Raw genomic sequence first — 20238 nt, forward strand, 5'->3', positions numbered from 1 at the left:
TTCCATCCCCACTCCATCCTGGGCTCTGATGGCAGAGATGGGAAGGCTGGCCATGTCCCCAGGGCACTGCTGGCTAGTAGAAGGGATGCCCGAGTGTCAGGCTGGGTGTGAGAGATGGGAGGGGCGGCAGGTGGACGGCCCCAGCCCCGGCCCCAGCCCCATGCCAAGGTGTGACAGACACAGTAGAGTGGGGTCGGGTGTGCACAAGGAGCTGGCTCAGGGCCTGAGGTTCAAGTGGTCAGTGGTGGCTGGAACATTAGGGCCCGGGCGGGGATGGGGTTCAGAGGGGTCAGGGTGGGGCTCAGGGCCCGGGCGGGGATGGGGTTCAGCGGGGTCAGGGCGGGGGCTCAGTGCCAGGGACTGCAAGGAGCTGCCTCAGTTTTCTTGGCTGTAAAATGGGTATCCTGAAGGGTTTTGTGGGGGGTGTTCGTGCCGTGAGCGATCTGGTCCAGCATCCCGGCGCTGGGAGCCGGCAGCTGCTGTGAGGCGGGAGGAGGGCTCTGTCCGCTATTTCCTGCCTGAGGCCCACGAAGGGTCCCCCACCCCAGGGTCCCGACAGGGCCCGCCCGAGGCTGGGAATCCTCACCCGAGCGTGTGAGGGCGTCGGGCTGGTTATCTGGGCCGAGCTCCGTCTGACTAATCTCGCCGGCCGAGCGTCTATGCAAACCTCAAGGCCTGCTATCGGGTGGAGGCTGAGGCGGGGGCCCGGCCTGATGGACAGCGGGGAGATGGGCCAATAGGCGACTGGCTCCCTCCCCACCCGGTGTGCGTGGGTGGGAAATCATTCCAGCTATTCTGCCTTATCAGCGGCCCGGCGCTGCCCCCGATAGCACTATTAGTCTTAGATTAACGGCGGAGGAGGGGGCCCTGGCGGATGGCAGGGGTCAGCCTGGGGTCAGCTCCAGAGACCAGACCCAGTGCTGGGTCAGGAGCCACCTCCTCTGGCTGTCCTGGGGAACACGGACCCACCTGGGGGGTCCCCAGAGGGAGCCTCAGACCCCGCCCCACTTCACAGCTGGGCAGAGGGGGCCCTGGGGAGCCCGAGACAGAACCCGAGGAGGGGCTGTGTGTCTCGCAGCCACGCCCCTTCCCCGGAGGTTTGCTGAGCACTTTGGGGCCAGGTGCATATCAGGTGCTGGATAGACAAGGATGGGCCTGCCCTGGACGTGTATGGTGGAGGGACACGGGCCCTGGAACCAGAAAGAACATGGGTGTCCTGCCCGGGAGCAGTTAAGAGAAGGAGGTGACATGTTCATTCAACCAGCGTGTGTATGAGGGACGTGCTCAGGCCAGCATAGCCCAGGCCCTCCGGGATCTGCTCCTTGGCGAGGGAGACACCCCAAATCATGATGAGGTAGGAACCCCACATGTCCGAGGGGCAGGCAGAGCCGGCCTCGCTGAGCCGACGTTTGAGTTCCAAATGAGCGAGGGGCGTCTGGAAACGGTGTCCCAGGCCGAGGGCGCAGTCCCTGAGCCGGGGGCACCCCTCTGATCTGGAGTGATCGCAGGGGTGAGGCAGCAGTCAGCTCAGAGCCTGAGGCCCCATCACACTGGGCCTGCGGCTGCAGAGGGTAGTTATCTTGGAAACTGAGTTCAGAGGTCGCAGGCTCTGGCTGGCCTGACCCTGGGTCGTTGGCGTGGACACCTTGGCTGCCCCTGGCCCTGAGCCTTCCCATGACACCCTTCCCTCCCCTCTCCCAAGCACTGGCCCCAGGCCTGGGTGGGGGCTGCACCCTGGTCCTGCCTGCACCACCAGACCCCAGGCCTGCCTCTCCACGCAAGGCCCTGTGGGCGGAGCCCCTGGACAGGGTTGAGCTTGGGGCCAGAGCTATCTGCAGCCCCTGAGGCCGGCTCCCCTTCCTTCATCCCCAGCTCCCCAATGGCCCCCGTGGCTCCCCCATGACCAGGCTGCCGGCACCCTGGGGCCTGGCTGACCTCCCACACCCACCCCAGCCCTGGCCATACAGAAGCTGCCTCCTGAACCTGGCCCTGACTTCAGCCTCCACCCCAGGAAAGTCACCTGGGCCTCGAGGTCCCGAAATCGCAGGCAGAGCCGGCACTCACTCACTCCTTTGTACTTCCATTTATTGAGCGCCAGCTATGTGCCAGCCCTGTGATAGACAGGGGGATGCAGCGTGAGGAAAACAGACCTCCTCCAGAGCAGCCGCCGAGGAGAAGAGAGCAGTCGTGGGGGCCGCGCAGCGGGTGGGAGACGCAGGCCAGTGCAGAGGAAGCCGGGTGCAGAGGCCTGGGGTGGGGCCGGCCCAGCTGACTTTGGGAGCAGCGAAGGGGCCAGGGGGCAGGCAGGACCGCGCACGTGGACAGGGCGGAGCCTGGTGCCCAGCAGGCTGGACACGGAGCAGGTCTGCGCGCAGTGTGGGGGACCCCACCTGGGTGGCCCCTGAATCCCGCTGGCTGGGTGGAGGATGGCTCAGGGGCAGACAGAGGGAGATCTGAGAAAGGGCTTGGCTGAAGTGGGCAGTGTCCCCATTCACAGATGGGAAACTGAGGCCAGGAGAAGTCAGGTAGCCACCCCACCCCCATGCTGGGGAGGGGCCGAGTGGGCACAGAGCCCACAGGCCTGCCTCCCAGGGAAGGGCCCAGGCCCACCCATCCAGCCTCTCCGGGCCCAGCCCCCAAGTCCCGTGGGCTCCCCGGCCCCTCCTCGGCCCCATGCCAGCATAGGGTGAGCGGACAGTGGATGCCCCATGAGGAGCGCAGCCAGAGCCCTGGGTCTCCAGCCGTCCTGGTGGTTGGGGGGCGGGGGCCGGGCCTGGCTGCCTGCCGTGCTGCCCTCTGGCCTCACCACCTTCCGGGAGAGGCTATCTGTGGCCAGGGCAGCCTATCTCGGCCGCAGGCGCTAATCAAGCTGGCTTCCTCCTCCGCCCTCCCACCCGGCTTCCTGCCCCGGCCATCCCCCACCACCAGCCCCCACCCAGGCCCTGCCGTTGCCCTACCGGCCCCTCCCAGACATCTCGGGGGCAGGCCCACCAGAGTCACCTGGGCGAGCCCCTGGAGCCCCGGCTACTGCCCAGAAGCTTCCCTCCTTGCCCCTCCTGGGCCTGCCGCATGGCCGGGGACACAGCCAGCTCCCCCCATGAGCTGGTGGCCTCGTCAGGAAGACGGCCACAGGGCGCTCTTGGGAGGACCCTTGGGACAGTGGGCAGGCGCTGGGCAAGCCACAAGCGTGTCGCTGGCAGCTGCTGCCCCAGCTGCCCTTGTTCCCACCACTACACCCGTGTCACCACCAGCGTGGGCACCGTGACTGTCACTAGCACAGAAACAGCGCTATTAGAGAGTGCTGCTGCTGGCCTGGCCGCTGTCACCTTGCTGGTGCTGTCGCTGTCACTCTGGGTCATGCTGTCACCTTGCTAGGACTGTTGCTGCCAGCAGTGCTGTTGCCGTTACTGGCACCAACCCTCCCGCTGGCACAACGGCAGACTCAGCTTCCAGGTGTCACCTCTCTCACCGCAGACCTGGGGCCTGTTGTGCCCTGTTCTGGGCTCAGGGTCCTCATCTGTGAGACGTGGACAGGACAGTTCAGGCTCCCTGGGGCTGCTGGGGCAGGGCAGGGCCCACAGTTTCTCTTTCCCAGCAAGTCTGCATGGTCAGCTCGGATCTTGGGCTGAGCCAGGTCCTGGGCACAGTGCTGGGTCCCTAGACGGCACCTCGGTGTCCTCACCTGTCCGACAGGTCCAGCGGGCCCTCCCTATGGGGGTGCAGCCTTGGCTGGGGACATGTCAGGGTCTCTAAGGCTGGCCCCTCCCCACAATGGCCTGACTTCTCCACCTCCTCCTGCCCAGGAGGGAAACTGAGACACCACTGCTGGTGATGGAGGTAGCGGTCATGGATGCGGGGGCCCTCCCGCCAGTGCTGGTGATGATGGAGATGGCGGTCATGGATGCGGGGGGCCCTCCTGCAGGTGCTGGTGATGGAGATAGCGGTCATGGATGCGGGGGCCCTCCCGCAGGTGCTGGTGATGATGGAGATAGCAGGCATGGGTGCCTGGGCCATCCCGCAGGTGCTGGTGATGATGGAGATAGCGGTCATGGATGCGGGGGCCCTCCCACAGGTGCTGGTGATGGAGATAGCGGTCATGGATGCGGGGGGCCCTCCCGCAGGTGCTGGTGATGATGGAGATAGCAGGCATGGGTGCGTGGGCCCTCCCGCAGGTGCTGGTGATGATGGAGATAGCGGGCGTGGGTGCATGGGCTCTCCCGCCAGTGCTGGTGATGATGGAGATGGCGGTCATGGATGCGGGGGGCCCTCCTGCAGGTGCTGGTGATGGAGATAGCGGTCATGGATGCGGGGGCCCTCCCGCAGGTGCTGGTGATGATGGAGATAGCGGGCGTGGGTGCATGGGCTCTCCCGCAGGTGCTGGTGATGATGGAGATAGCTGTCATGGATGCGGGGGCCCTCCCGCAGGTGCTGGTGATGATGGAGATAGCAGGCATGGGTGTGTGGGCCATCCCGCAGGTGCTGGTGATGATGGAGATAGCGGGCGTGGGTGCATGGGCTCTCCCGCAGGTGCTGGTGATGATGGATATAGTGGGCCTGGGTGCGGGGGCCCTCCCGCAGGTGCTGGTGATGATAGAGATAGCGGGTGTGGGTGCAGGGGCTCTCCCGCAGGTGCTCTTGATGATGGAGGTAATGGGTGTGGGTGCCGGGCCCTCCCGCTGGTGCTGATGATGATGGAGATAGCCGGCATGGATGCAGGGCCGTGCCGCTGGTGCTGGTGATGGAGGTAGTGGGCGTGGGTGCAGGGCCCTCCTGCCACTGCTGTTTGCCATGGGATCAACCCCAGCCCGCGAGGGGGCTCCTGGCCGATGAGCAAACTGAGGCCCAGTGAGTTCACGTGGCTCATCCGAGGTGGAGACCAGGCCGGTGAGCCCTGACCTCCTGACCCCAGCCCTGCAAACGCCCCAACCCATGGTTTAACACTCCTAGTAGCTCCTCCACCCCCGACGCGGCTCCACCCGCCCCCCCATTTATTTATTTATTTATTTATTTATTTATCTCTCCTCCTTCTCTGTGTGTAACTTTTTATTTCCTCACTGCGCTTTTCCATTACAGCGGCCGTGGACGCAGCTGATAAGATCGGTCCCCGGAGATGGGACAAAGGGGCCGCCATCGGCTCGAGGGCTGGTCATATCCTGCCCGAAAGGGCCGAGCAGGGCCTGAGATGCGGCAAGATGCTATCTCGGGTTTATTGCGTCTCGTGAGGGTGCCTCCCACCCTGGCCCCCCGCCCTCTCCCGCCCTGCCCAGGGGCCCGGGTGCCGGGCACTCAGGACCCACCTCTGCCTCATAGGCCTGACGCCTCTGTGCATGCCCCTCCATGTCCCCCAACCCCGTCCCTGTGCCCTGTGGGCCGCCCGGGGCCATGGACAGGGGCTTTGGCCCCAGGTTCCCATCTGGATCCACCCTGGAGTCACTGTAGGTCTTGGGCTTGTCCCCAGCCTCCCAGAGCCCCACTGTCCCTTCCCGTCCAGTGCTGCTGGAGGCAGTGGCCTTGGTGACCCCCCCCAGCCGAGGGTCCCCACCTCGCAGGTCGGAGCCACCCGGTCCGGGCTGCCCCAGTGCCAGCAGCTGCTGCCTCCCTTGACTCAGCAGTTGGCTCCTGGGAATTTATCCCAGAAAAATCATCCCCGCATGGGCGGGCTCAGGTCAGCATGTCAAAGATGGCAAGCCATTTTTTTTTTAAATTTTTGCTGTCTTGCCACGTTTCTTCCAGAGAAGGATGGTTCTAAGGGCAGCGGAGGCCACGTGGATGCCCATTTGTGGGTCTCTCTGCACACACGGTGGCCGGACGGCAGATCTGGGGCTGCCCTCAGAGCGCTCGCCACCCCCACCCGCCTTTAGCTGTCGTTCCTCCAACCCCACCAGCCATGAAGGCCCCTCAGGGCGGGAAGGCTGTGTGCGGTCTCTTCGGCAGGTGGGAGGTGGCGGGGGCGCTGCTCCGCGGGGCAGGGTGGGTGGATGAGCACGGCACCCCTGGGACAGGAACCCCCACTGTAGCACAGTGCTTGATTCAGGGGCCAGTGGGGACCCCCATGGGTCCTGAGCAGCGGCACAGGGGAGGGAGCTGTGTCTGGGGGGCCCATGGTTCCTGAGTGGAGGGATCTGTGTCTGGGGGGCCACGGTTCCTGAGTGGAGGGATCTGTGTCTGGGGGGCCACGGTTCCTGAGTGGAGGGATCTCTGTCTGGGGGGCCACGGTTCCTGAGTGGAGGGATCCGTGTCTGGGGGCCCACGGTTCCTGAGTGGAGGGATCCGTGTCTGGGGGGCCACGGTTCCTGAGTGGAGGGATCCGTGTCTGGGGGGCCCACGGTTCCTGAGTGGAGGGATCTGTGTCTGGGGGGCCACGGTTCCTGAGTGGAGGGATCTGTGTCTGGGGGGGCCACGGTTCCTGAGTGGAGGGATCTGTGTCTGGGGGGCCACGGTTCCTGAGTGGAGGGATCTGTGTCTGGGGGGCCACGGTTCCTGAGTGGAGGGATCTGTGTCTGGGGGGCCACGGTTCCTGAGTGGAGGGATCTGTGTCTGGGGGGCCACGGTTCCTGAGTGGAGGGATCTGTGTCTGGGGAGGGGGCCACGGTTCCTGAGTGGAGGGATCTGTGTCTGGGGAGGGGCCCACGGTTCCTGAGTGGAGGGATCTGTGTCTGGGGAGGGGCCCACGGTTCCTGAGTGGAGGGATCTGTGTCTGGGGGCCCACGGTTCCTGAGTGGAGGGATCTGTGTCTGGGGGGCCCACGGTTCCTGAGTGGAGGGATCTGTGTCTGGGGGGCCCACGGTTCCTGAGTGGAGGGATCTGTCTCTGGGGAGGGGCCCATGGTTCCTGAGTGGAGGGATCTGTCTCTGGGGGGCCACGGTTCCTGAGTGGAGGGATCTGTGTCTGGGGGGCCACGGTTCCGGAGTGGAGGGATCTGTGTCTGGGGGGCCACGGTTCCTGAGTGGAGGGATCTGTGTCTGGGGGGCCACGGTTCCTGAGTGGAGGGATCTGTGTCTGGGGGGCCACGGTTCCTGAGTGGAGGGATCTGTGTCTGGGGGGCCCACGGTTCCTGAGTGGAGGGATCTGTGTCTGGGGAGGGGCCCACGGTTCCTGAGTGGAGGGATCTGTGTCTGGGGGGCCCACGGTTCCTGAGTGGAGGAATCTGTGTCTGGGGAGGGGCCCACGGTTCCTGAGTGGAGGGATCTGTGTCTGGGGAGGGGCCCACGGTTCCTGAGTGGAGGGATCTGTGTCTGGGGAGGGGCCCACGGTTCCTGAGTGGAGGGATCTGTGTCTGGGGGGCCACGGTTCCTGAGTGGAGGGATCTGTGTCTGGGGGGCCACGGTTCCTGAGTGGAGGGATCTGTGTCTGGGGGGCCCACGGTTCCGGAGTGGAGGGATCTGTGTCTGGGGGGCCACGGTTCCTGAGTGGAGGGATCTGTGTCTGGGGGGCCACGGTTCCTGAGTGGAGGGATCTGTGTCTGGGGGGCCACGGTTCCTGAGTGGAGGGATCTGTGTCTGGGGGGCCCACGGTTCCGGAGTGGAGGGATCTGTGTCTGGGGGGGCCACGGTTCCTGAGTGGAGGGATCTGTGTCTGGGGGGCCACGGTTCCTGAGTGGAGGGATCTGTGTCTGGGGGGCCCACGGTTCCGGAGTGGAGGGATCTGTGTCTGGGGGGCCCAGGGTTGCTGAGTGGAGGGATCTGTGTCTGGGGGGCCCACGGTTCCTGAGTGGAGGGATCTGTGTCTGGGGAGGGGCCGGCCTGTTCTGCCTCCAGGGCTCCTCCTGCTTCCTGGTCTTTCCCACCCTCTGCCTGGCCTGCATCTGACTCACAGCCAGCTGCCTCTCTGTGGGGCCAGGTCCTCTCTGACCTCGGTCTTCTCATCTGTGTTGGGGTGATCGGTGCCATGGCAGCACCCTCTGTGGCTTCCCATAAAACCACACGTGACTTTTAGAAGAGGAGACACATTCACAGTTCACGGAAGCACCTTCTGCCTCCGGGACTCACATGGGGCTGGGCTCACCCCGGGGCACAGGCCCTGTACCCCAGTTAGCGCCTCGGGCTGCCAGGCAGATCTTGGGCTCCCGAGGCCTCAGTCTCCCCCTGGTTAGCACCTCCTCTGTGGAGGTGACGAGCCTGAAGGGTCAGTGAGGGCTCAGGGCAGCAGCCTTTTCTGGAAGGGACTTTTCCATTCTTAGGGGGTGGCAGTGTCCTGACACTCTCGGTCGGCACCAGCGTCCTCACCAGCACCTGCCTGGGTGTCCATGGCTGCCCTCAGTGGGGGTGGGTGCCTCCCAGGCTGGGTAGATGGTCTCGCCCAGGGCTGGGGCAGTACCCTGGGCCCTCACTCACCCTCTCCCATTTATGAAGCACAGACAGAGTCCCCAGGGGGCAAATGAACAGGCTGAGCAGGGGCCTGGTAGGAAGAAAGGGCCCTCAGCGGCATCCAGACCCTGGAAAAACGGGGCAGAGGCCAGGGCGCCCAGGCCGATAGGACACAGATAAGGTAAAGAAAATATGTCCTGTGCAAACAGCTTATCTGACATCCTGTTTTCAGCCACCAATAGGACGAGGCAAGGCTGGGGAGAGCCAGGGACCCCCACCCCAGTTCTCAGGCCTCAGGGTCCCCAAAGACCAGACTACTAGGACCTGGAGGCAAATCGACTCCCTCTCCCCACTTCCCAGGCGGGAAGACCAAGGCCCAGGACCCAGGGTATTTAGCCTTCCAGAAGCCCAGAGAGGCCGCCAATCTCCCAGCTTGGAGGTGACATGAGGCTGTGGCTTTCAGACTCCTCAGCCCTGGGGAGGTGCCACAGAGTGGCAGAGACACCGCCCAGGGTGCATGGAGAAAGAGCACCTCGCTGGGCCCCGTGCACAGACCCCTTAAGGGTACATGGAGGGACATGGCCCCCTGTGTACCGTGGCGCTCTGCCTGCCAGTCCACCTGCCCCAGACGGGGCCAAGGTAGTGGTGTCTGAGACCACAGCCCCCAGAGAGCACCATGGAAGGGGTTCAGACAGGCAAGACCTGGCTCTGAGCTGCCCTCGAGGCCTCTGAAAGGGCAGTTCTGGGCCTGAGCACTGCCCCACTGCCCCTGTGAGGCCAGGGCCTTGCCCTTTCCCTTAGAGACACCCCCTCCCCAGGACAGGCCACTGGGCCTGCAGGTGCGAGGGCCCCCAGGTCCCTGCAGGAGAGCTGGGCCCCACCCTGCCCTCCTTGCTATTCCCAGGCGGTCCCAGCTCTGCCATTAGCTGGGGCCAGGGTTCAGCCCGATAAAGATGGGCTGTTGTTGTGTGTCAAAAAATCAATAATTGCAGCGATGTTCCAGGCGATAGGAAGACAAGTTCACAGGCACCAGCTGGCGGGTGGGCGGGGCGAGGCTGGGGGCTGCAGCACCTGGGGCCGGCCCTTCCTGCCGCTCCCTCGCCCGGTGGCTGACGCAGCTGCTCTACAGTGGACGCCAGGCCCAGGCTTGGCCAAGCCAAGCCATGGCCCCTGAGCCTGCTGCTCCTTACTGCCCGTTTGTGGAAAGGCAGCCCAGACCCAGCTAGGGCCTCGGCAAGGAGGCCAGTCCCTCCCCAGGGTCCTCTGGCTGGGTCTTCTCCCAGGCGGTGGTGCCCTCCTCCTCCAAACACAGGCACTCAGGTCCACGGTGTCCCAGTGCCTTGGGGACACAGCCGTTCAACAGCCGGCCCTGAGGGGCTGACAGTCCAGCAGGAAGACAGAGTTAATGAAATCAAGACCTCTGCCCCCTGGTGCCCTCAGGAGGTGGTGAGCACTCTGGGGACCTGGGAGGCAGGGAGGAGGTGGGAGGGGCCGGCATCGCCCTCCGCACAACGGCTTCCTGGGGTCCTGGCACGGTGCCATGTGGGCTGGCCCTGAGGCAGCACCGTACCTGGCACCTACCATTCCCTGGAGCCAGCACCCCCTGCCGTCAGCTCCCAGGAACGCAGCCCATGCCGCCTGTCTGCTGACCCCACCCAGGCCCCCTGCGATGTGGGTCCTGAGCACATCTTGGCAAGGAGACCACCATGCTGGTGGGCAGGTGCTTGGAGGATGGGCACATAGGGCACGAGGCCCACCCCTAGCAGAGAGAGAGCCTCGGCAGGTGCAGCCGCTGGCAGGGCCCCCCCAGGGGGCTTTTCAACCACGTGCCCACCCCAAGGACAGGCACCCCCCGCACCCCTGGCCCCCCACAGCCATCCACAGTGAGTGCAGGGTCTGAGGGAAACATCTCAGGAAGGCAGGGTCTGTGGTTCGAAGCCCTTTGTTAATCTCTGGCCTGGGGTGAGAAGAAAACCCTCATCCAGGAGGCCTGGGGCTCTAGGCCAACCCCACCCTGGGCTCTCCACTGGCCTCCAGGGTGCTCTGAAGTTTGTGGCCCAGCAGAGGCCAGGCATCATGGTCAGGAGGCCAACAGGGGCCATGCCAGGCAGAAGGCAGAGGAGACCAGGGCAGGAGGTGGGGAGACCAGGGGCAGGGAGACCAGGGTAGGGTTGGGGGGTACCAGGGTCAGGGGGCAGGGAGACCAGGGCAGGGGGCGGGGAGGCCAGAGTAGGGGGTGGGGAGACCAGGGCAGGGGTTGGGGGGCACCAGGGCAGGGGGACCAGGGTAGAGGAGCTGGAAGCCTCCCAGGAGGTGGTGGGCCTGGGGTCTTCCAGGGCAGGGCGCTGGGGGGCCTTGGGCAGGCCCCTCCTTTGTTTCCCCTCAGCGAAATAGACTCAGGTCTTGTGCTGGGGCTTAACTGCAATGCTGGGCACACAATAACAGAATAATCCAGAAAGGACTGAATAGGGGCGGGCGGGCAGGGCAGGCTGTGCACTGAGTGTGCGTCCACAGGGTGGTGGCCATCACTGGGTGTGCACGGGGCACAGCTCTGAGGAGCAGAGCCATTTCCCCAGTGTGGCCAGAGGGCCCAGACGTATGTGACATCTGGTTTTTCAACAGCGAAGCTGATCCATTTCTCTACCCATCCTGGGTGTGCAGCTCCCAGGCTCCTCTGCGCCTCTCCCAGACCCAGCCCTCCTGCAAGGACCTGGACCCTCTCAGGAGGAGGCAGGGTGTGAGCCCTCATCAGGCCCCCAGAAGCGAGGCTAATCTGCAGAGCCCTCGAGTGGCTTTGTCTCCAAGCTCTGGTGCATCCATGGCTCCCGTCACCCGCATCTCATCCGCCTGCGGCTCCGTCTCCCTTCTCGCTAGCGCATGTCACGTTGTTCCTTCCATCTCGGCTGTCCCAAGTGCCACAGCCGGGGCCACTGCCGCGAGAGAGGGCTACGGTCCTGCTGGCCTTTCCAGGTGGCCTTCTGCCTGCTCCGCTCGGCGGCTCCTGTCTGTGAACGGGGAAGGGGCTTCACGGAGGGCCCACTACCCAAGGGGTGGGTTTCACTGCAAGTGGGGGTATGGCCTGGGCTGCAGACATGGGTTTGCGATCAGAGGACCTGGGCTCGACTCTCCCATGCCACTTGCTGGCTGTTTAACCTCCGACGTGGCCCCCAGCTTCTCAGGCCTTGCTTTTCACAGACGAGAACAGGAGAAACGGTCCCCATCATCCCCCAAGCTCTTGGCCTCACCCCCTCAGCACCATGTCCCCGCCTCCAGAGCTCAGAGATGGGAAGCTGAGGTCTGCCCAGAGATGCCATGGCCATCAGTGACCCAGCCAGGGCTGGAGTCAAGCCTGAGTCCCTTTGTGTTTCTTGACTTGGCATTCAGGTGTGGCTTGATCCAGGGAACACACTGACTGACTAGTGCCCCATGGCTCTGGTCTCCTGGGCCTAGACCTGGGCTGCCTGGGTGTGTCAGCCTTCTCCATGCCCTGGCAGGTTGGCTGGATGGGGTATGGCTCAGAGGGCGATGCTCAGCCACTGTCCATAGCCTGGGTTGGGTCTTGTGGATTCTACAGGCCTGGGAACACCAGCCTCCATGGGAGATGCCATCCAGCTCCGGCAGATGTGGGCCTCGGGGAGAAGTGGCAGCCCTGAGGGGCCCGCATGGCTGTGGGAAAGGCCCCCTGCAGACAGCCAGCTGCCCAGTGTACCCTGACCTCACCCATGCACCCAGGCATTCGGATGCTCACAAGGGACCCTTGTGAGGCCCCTCTGCAGATGGGCCCAGCCCCACAGCCCTCCTGGGAGGATACCCTTCCCCAGCCCATCCTGGGCTCCACTCGGGGGCCTCCAGCAGCCACTCCTTCCTCTGGGCCTTGGTTGCCCCATCTGTAAACAGGAACCTAAAAAGGGGATCACAGGAAGGGGCCCAGTGGGTCAAGGATGTGTGAAGAAGTTGCTGGTGGGCCGGGCACGGTGGCTCACACCTGTAATCTCAGCACTTGGGGAGGCTGAGGTGGGCAGATCATTTGAGGTCAGGAGTTCAAGACACGCCTGGCCAACATGGCGAAACCCCCTCTTTACTAAAAATACAAAAATTAACCGGGTGCGGTGGCGCGCACCTGTACCCCCAGCTACTCAGGAGGCTGAGATGGGAGAATTGCTTGAACCCAGGAGGCGGAGGCTGCAGTGAGCCGAGATTGCACCGCTGCACTCCAGGCTGGGTGACAGTGCAAGATTCTGTCTCAAAAAAAAGAAAGAAAAGAAGTTGTTGGACCCCCAGCCTCGTCCCCCATCCATTTCTCACCAGGCCTGGGTTTGTTCCCAGCCAGATCTTGGGAGGATCACATGTGAAGGAGGCCATGACATCCACACAGCACCACCCTTTCTACTGCCCAAGAGGCTTCCGTGGCCGCAGAGCAGGCCACAGAGTCCAACCACAGGCCTTGGGCTCCACGTGGGTTCCCCTGGTCTCTCCTTGGCACAGGCCCATCCCGACGCTCACTCTGAACCTCTCCCAGATGTGGCCTTCGGTGCCTGCCGTGGGCCCTGGTTGGTGAATCCTGGGAACCAGGGCTCTGCCTCCCGTAGGTGGCTGCAGCACACAGAGCCAAGGCCTGCTGCTGAGGCTGCAGAGGGGACACAGAGTTTGCGTGGAGGTCACGGGGCGGGGGAGGAGCTACTTAGCCTCCCCCCTCCCCTTCTGTCGCCTCTCTCTGTCCTGGGGCCTCAGCTGCCACCCAGATTACGGGCTTTTCCCCCCAGGAGGGTCTGACTTTGGAGCTGGTGACCTTGGTCACCTCGCCCCCTGTTAAATGGGCTCCAGGCCCTCAGGGGCCCCGCGGGGTTTGCCTGCGCGGGAACCGAGCACAGGTGATCAGCAAGCGAATCCGCACGCGGCGCGTCGTGGTGGACAGAGGGGCCGGCTTGCCCCGCCCCACGCAGCTGACCCCTGGCCACCCCAGTCTGCCTCCCATGTGACCTTGGGGAGCCGCTCGCCCCTCTGGCCTCGGTTTCTGTGTCTGTACAGGATGTGTTGGAAGCTGGTGTTCTCGGGGCCCACGTGGTCTGTGCACCAGCCTCACCGCCAGCCCGCTGTGAGGCTTCCAGAACCCCGTCAGCCTGGGGTTTTTCCTTCCCTCCCCCTCACTCCTTTTTCTTTCCTTTTTTGTGACTTTTATCAAAGCAAACAGCCTGATTCCTGAGACAGGGCCGCTCCCAACAAAGCTGGGCCCAGCTGGCCTATGGGAGCCACAGGGCGGGGCCGGGCGGAGCGATGGGACCGATTAGATAAGTGGGTGCTGGGGTGACCCCACGGTGGGCACCGACCACAGAGCCCACCATCTGGGGTGGCTGGACTTTGCACTCCAGAGACTACCAGCCATTAGGCACACACGGAGGCTGGCCCCTGGAAGGCGGGAAGGCCAGCTGTGTGCAGGAGGGGCCCCAGTTCCCGGACGTCCGCAGACTCACAGGGTGACGCCTTCACCTGCCTCCTCAAGTCAGAGCTGTGAGCCAGCCTGCCAGGGCCATGGCTCAGGTGGAGAAACAGGCCCGGGGAGGCGGGCGGCTGAGCAGAGTGGGTTGAGGAGCAGGTGGAGAAACAGGCCCGGGGAGGCGGGCGGCTGAGCAGAGTGGGTTCAGGAGGCAGAAGACCCTGGGTGTAGCCTTGGATCCTCTGTCAGAGAGCAGCTTCAGGGTCTGGTCTCGGGAGCAACTGCCCTCCCTGCTGTGTGACCCCCAGCTGCTTGCTGGAGTCTCTGGGCCTGTGGGATGGGAGCAGACGCTCCTCCACCGGCTTGCTGCCACACGCGCGTCACGGAGGGGGCCACGGTTCCTGTGCCGGGCACTGTTGGCCACATTGTTGAGGGAGGCGACAGGGGCCTCTAGGGCCTCGGGGGCAGAGCCAGAGCCCAGGGGTGAAGGCCAAGTCCCAGGGGGCAGCCCTGGGCTGGGCCCCAGGCCTTAGGATGCCCACCTGGTGCAGCTTCTCAGCCCATCTGGGCAGCTAGGAGAGAGAGAACAGTGCTGGCTGCACCGGCAGACACACCCCCTAACCTCACGGCACGAGCCCGAGGGAACGTCATGCTGGCACCCCCTTCTCCATATGGGTAAACTGAGGCTCAGAGCACACACAACCGCTGGCAAGCTGGGCAGAGGCAGGACTTGGCCCCAGGCCTGTGGATTCCAAACCCCAGCTCTCCCTCCCCAGGCACCCCCAAAAGGCCCTGGACCCTGGCCAGACCCACCGGGCTCCCCTCAGCCAGGTTCCCCACTCTGTGGGGTTGGCTCAGCCAGCAGCGCCAAGCTCTGCCTGGTCCTCGGTCCCCCACTGCTTCCATCCCCATGGGGTGTCATTGGAGGGCTTTAAGACCATGTGGACCTTTCAATCATATAAATATGCAATGGCTGGAACTTCTCATTTGGTTCCTCGCAGATGCTTAGGGGTGAAATTGAATCCCAGCACAGCGTGTTTGTTCTGGAAATGGCGTGTGCAGTCTTGTTTGCCTGAATAAATTAGTCCTTGTCCCAGTGCTGTGCCTGTAGTGGCGGCCCCATTCCCCTGGCTGGGCTCACCCATGCGGCCTTGGTCCCGCCCCCTCCTCAGGAGACCCGTCTAGAGATGGGGAAACTGAGGTCAGAGCAGGAAGAGTCAGCCACGGGGCCACCAGCCGCTGCCTCCCACCTCAGCTCAGAAGAGCCCTGGGGCTCTGGTTCAAACCCACCCACCCACTGCCTACCCTTGGGCCAGTTGCTTAACCTCTCGGATCTGTCTCCCCCATGTACGTTGGGAGGAGTAACTTCAGCACAGCTGGAAAGAATCCTCACAAGTCCTGCTGGGCCTGGCTGAGGCTGGGTCCGTGGGGCAGGTACTCAGTTGGGTCCGTGGGGCGGGCACTCATGTTGGGTCCGTGGGGCCGGCACTCATGTTGGGTTCGTGGGTTTTTGGGAGCCACAGCTAGCGTCCCCATTCTTCAGCTGCAGAGACAACCTGGCCGGAGCTGGCATCTCTGCTGGGCTCACCCAGTTGTTCTGGAGCTGGGGAAGAGGAGGCAGAAAGACCAGTCACAGGAGGCTGGCAGGGAAGGACACCACCCCCTGGAAGCCCACCCTGACTGGCCCGCCCTCAGAGCTGTCGGTGCCGGTGGGGGTGTCTGGCCACTGCCTGTGTTTTCTGGGAGCCCCAAGGCCAAGGCTGTGGCTCGCCTGTTGCTGCCCCAGGTGCCCCACAGGGTTTTGTGGCGGGACAAGCACTGAGCTCATGGTGGGTTCTGGTCCCACCTCCAGCCACAGCTCCCAGTGTGGCTTGGGCACTCCTCAGCCTCGCCGGGCCCCAGGCTTCCTGGTGGTGGGGTTGGGTGCTGACCATCTCCATGGGTGCCACTGTCTGGATCCCCCAGCCATTTCAGAGGCCATTTAAAAAAACAACTGCCTGTGTCTTCCTGCCCATTCCCACCCAGCTCAGCATCCCCCGGCCCTAGGCTGCAGGCCCCTCACCCTCACTCACGGACACTTCCATCCATTCTCAGCCTTGAGTCAAGTCCTCAGGAGGCACCCCATCTGCCAGGAGTAGGAGGCCTCACCCACCCCCACTTTCCAATGCGATTTTACTTCCGGTTGGGAGAGGGTCTCTGCAGGAACAGGAGGCTGGAAATAGGTTATGTGAGCAGAAGAGCGTTGAGAACCACCACGGCTTCCGTGTTCAGTTGCACAGGTCGAATGCCGCACAAGGGCACCTGGGGTGAGCTGGGGCTAAGATCAGCCATGCTCCCCTTACCAATCCAGGCACCTGCATCCACCCCCAAGAGGCACCTTTCCCGTGCACAGCCCCTTGGAGACGCATCCTGAACCCTGGTCCAGGGAGATGGGTTGTCATGGTGACCATTGCCCTGGTCCCCAGCCCCACACCCCTCCGATCCCTGGACTCCTTGGAGGCCCCTCGCCCAGCCCCCGGCCATCCCTGAGTGGTGGGTTCTGCCCCTGGGCGAGTGGAACGGCCACCTTTATCAGAGCCAGCCCTCTCTGGCAGTGTGTGATACCCAGAAGGGGCAGCCACCACGGGAAATGCCAGCCACGCTCTTATCTGGGAGGCTTGGCCGGCTGGCCCTGGAGCTCCGATTAGGGAGCAGGACCGTTTGCCTGTGGGTGCATCGTGGGCTGGGTAGGGTGGGCACCAGTTCTTCCCTCCCACTTCCCCATGAGGGCAGGGGGCAAGTGAGAGCCCAGGGCTGCCAGGACAGGGACCTCAGCATCCTTGAGGTGTGACACGCGGCAGGTGTGGACGCTGCAGGCCCAAGCTCCTCCTACCCCTGGAAAGGTGGGCACCAGCCCCAGGTGCACAGCAGTGTCTCAGGAACAGCAGGGACTCTGGTCAGGAATGTTCTGGAACCCGAGGGGAAGGCATGCCACCCCTTCCCTCTCTGAAAGGAAGTCGCAGCCACTCCTGGGTCCACACGTGCCCTCAGGGGCTTCTCGGACAAGCGGTCCTCTTGGCCCCCCACCCCGCCCTGCCCCCCAGGCCCCAGCAGGAGAGCAGAGGCCTGCATGCAGGGCCCACCCCACGAAGCTGCAAGCGTTTCTGACGGTCCGGATGGGATTCCACATGCTTCCCTGTGGCCCCAGCCCTGACTCGGGGGTGACACACAGGCTCACTTGATGGTGGCACTGAGGACCCGCCGGAGGCCAGACAGAGGGACAGATGAGCACACACGAGGAGCTCCCATCGGGGGAGTCTCTTCTCTCCCGTGCCCACCCCCGAGGCCTGGCCAGGTGGGCCAGAGTCGCAGGTACAGCCAGGACATGAGGGGCCAGGCCCCCCACCACTGTCACACGCAGGGGTGCCCCTGGAGCCAGGCCTCTGGGTTTGGACCCCGGTGCCCCACTGCTAGCCTGCTAGCCACAGAGCCTCCAGGAGCCTCGATGTCCTTGTCTGTGCAGGGGGATGACCGTCACAGGAATGGGTGTTCCCGGTCCCCCATAGGGCCGCGTGGTGCTAGCTGGCCCGTGTGACTGTGATGCTGGGACCCAGCTCACACTGGTCACCCTCTTGGTGCCAAGCCCTGCAGGGGCAGGGGAGGAGGGCAGCCCAGTGGTCAGAGCCCTGGGCCAGGACCCAGGCATTCTGGGTGGGCTGGCAGCCCTGAAGCTGAGACGGCAGAACCGCTCCTGCTGTCCCCAGTCCGCTCTTCCCTTCCTGGGGGCTGATAAAGGGGCGCGGGCCTCCTCGGCCTCTCGGTCCTGGTTCGCTGCCATCTTATCTGCCCTGGGGAAGACAAAGACCCAGTTAAAACGTTTTAGCAGGGCCTCCCGGCGTATTTACATGTTATCTCTGCCATTAGGCAAGCAGCTATCTGATCATCAGGCCCATTAAGGCCACAGCCTGCCCAATCGGGGCTCCAGGAAGTGGGGCCGCCACAGCACTGCGGCCAGGGGACCAGGCCAGGCCACGTGAGGCCTCTGTGGGCCCAGGCAGCCCTGGCCACAGGAGAGGTAGAGGTGGCCCGGCCTTCCTGGGCAGAGGGTGTGTGGCCTGGGAGGAGCCACGTCCCTGTTGTCCACCGAGGAGGCTGAGGCTCCAGGAGGCAGGTGAGGGCCAGGTGTGTGTGTGTCCTGGGCTGGGTGCTAAGTTAGCATCACCTGGGGCTTCAGGCAGCAGTGTGTCCTCGCACAGCCCGGAGGCTCCAAGTCCCAAGTCCAAGTGTCGGCAGCACCAGGCTCCTTCCAGAGGCTCCCTCCTGCCACTCTCAGCTTCTGGGGGCTTCAGGCGACCCTCATGGCTGCCTCCCATCTCCACCTCCATCTTCCCATGGTCTTTTCTGTCTCCTTTTCTGTGTCTCTTAGAAAGATACTTGTCTTTGGTTTTAGGGCCCACCTGATAATCCCATTGATCTCAAGAGCCTTAATCTAATTGCATTTGCAAAGACCCTTTTTCCAAATATCAGCACGTTCATAGACTGCAGGCTGATGTATCTTTTGGGGGCCCCCAGTCAGCCATGACATAAACTCAGGCCAGCGTTGCACTGTGCGGCCGGGCTCTGTGGGCCTGTCCAACCCGCAGCCCTTGCTCTGGAGAACGACCATCGCAGGGCTCACAGCTCGCTCAAACCCAGCCACAGGCATCCTCCTGGCTGCGTCCCTACACCCCACGGTGCCCTAGAGATCTTGCTGCAGGGCTGCCCAGGCCCCTGCCATTCAGCCCAGGCCCCCAGGACTGCCACCCTCCACTGCCCCTTGGGCCAACCCTAGCGGGAGGTGGGCTGGACAGGCCCCAGACCGGGCACGCCTCATGCCTGCGATGTCTCTCTGCAGACGAGCTGGAGCCGGTGGTGCAGGATGGGCAGAGGCGCATACGGGCCCGACTCAGCCTCGCCACGGGCCTGTCCTGGGGCCCGTTCCACGGGAGTGTCCAGACCAGAGCCTCATCCCCCAGGCAGGCGGAGCCGGTAAGAAGCCCCCATCCCCGCCCCTGCCCGCCCACCCCGATGCAGGGCAACACGGACCCAGGGGACAGGCCCAGCTTAGATGCCAGCTCAGGGGCTCTGGCCACTTTGTGTGGGCCTGAGATATTGGGACCTGGAGGATAGGGAGGGATTCACTGCCTTGGGGCCCAGGGAGGGCTTCCTGTAGGAGGTGATATGGGGCCTTTGGTGCCTCAGGGAGGACTTCCTGGAGGAGGGGTTCTTTAAGCAGGACCTTGACAGATGACTGGGCATTGCAGCAGAGGAGAAGAGCATTCAAGGGGAGGGAGGAACAAAGCAATGGCTCAGGCCTTGGGGTACTGGGACGGTGGGGACGCTACAGCAGAGAGCGAGAGGGTAGTTCTGTGTCTGTCCCCGCGGACTCTTCTGACGACAGGCACGGCCATCAGGCCCATGGTCTCCATGGCCTCGGCACGTGTGCTCATCTCCTTGGTGACAGCCCCTGCCTGGCAGAGCCTTCCAAGGCAGCCCCTTGCTGCTAGACACAAAGGCCTGTGTCGTTTGTCTTGGATGTACTTCTGGGGCTACCTCCGACTTATGACAAGTCAGTTCGGTTTCCTCCGAAGAGGGTATGATGGTTTCTTTTAAAACACGTCTCAGCTAAGAAAGGGCACTGGTATATAGAAACCTGTAAGTACGTGTGGGGCTGCATCATGGGCGGCATAGGGTCTGGGGCCTCCTGGGCCATTCACACAGCCTTTTGCAGCTGAGCGGGCAGACGCATGTCCCAGGCCGCTCAGGGAGTCACTGGGAAGCTGGCCCAGGACAGAGGGCGTCCCCCTTTGCCAGGCCCTGGAGTCTCCTGCCTTTATGCCATCTCCTTGCTGTGCATCCCCAGGCAGGCCCCTGCCCACTGTGAGCCTCCACTTCCTCAGCCTTTGGGACCTTGGGTGAGACATAGGGGCGCCTAAAGCTTCCTTTTACGTCTGAGCCTGCAGACCCTGAGAGGGGGCGTGGGCAGGGCTGCAAGCTTATCTGTGGTGCAGGGAAGCCCAGGGCACCCCTGTCTGCCAGGGCAGCTGGGCAGGTCACGTGAGATGGTCAGGAGTGGTGCTTGACACGGGGCATGGCTCAGTGGGCACTGCGGCCAGCAGCCCTGCAGGAGGGGTGGCTGCCTGGCCCCGTGGCCTGGAGCAGGGAGGTGGAAGAACGGCAGCGGAAGCTCAGTGGTGGTCAGTTTTCTCCATGGAAGGAGCCACATTTCAGCTCCACCACAGGAAGGAAGCCATGCTGTTTAGAGCTGGTTCTGTGGGGCGTGAGCTCCCCATCACTGTACGCGTGCAAGCGGCAGTTGATCCTTCTGGGGTGCTGGGATGTGGGGATCTTGGCAGGCATTTATGGTTGCCAGGAGGAATGAGTGGATGGGCTAGGAGCTCCGTGGCTCTCATCTCTGAACTCTCAAAGTGTCAAGAAAACCCATAGGTAGAGACCAAGGGCAAAGACCGTAGGGGCTGA

At 63.8% G+C, this 20238-nt stretch overlaps 1 protein-coding gene across 2 annotated transcripts in view; it reads left to right on the top strand.

Moving 5' to 3' along the window:
- Window positions 1–20238, top strand: part of ZFPM1 (zinc finger protein, FOG family member 1) — an 82810-nt gene that overhangs the window by 44939 nt on the left and 17633 nt on the right. The window contains exon 4 of one of the 2 annotated variants that reach the window (XM_016930369.3): window positions 18614–18747. The exons of the other annotated variant lie outside the window; for it this stretch is intronic. Within the exon in view, the coding sequence (XP_016785858.3) occupies window positions 18614–18747 (134 nt within the window). The remainder of the gene's footprint in view (window positions 1–18613; window positions 18748–20238) is intronic. 2 annotated transcript variants of the gene reach the window in all.

This window comes from Pan troglodytes, chromosome 18, assembly GCF_028858775.2.
Source record: "Pan troglodytes isolate AG18354 chromosome 18, NHGRI_mPanTro3-v2.0_pri, whole genome shotgun sequence".
NCBI lineage: Eukaryota > Metazoa > Chordata > Mammalia > Primates > Hominidae > Pan > Pan troglodytes.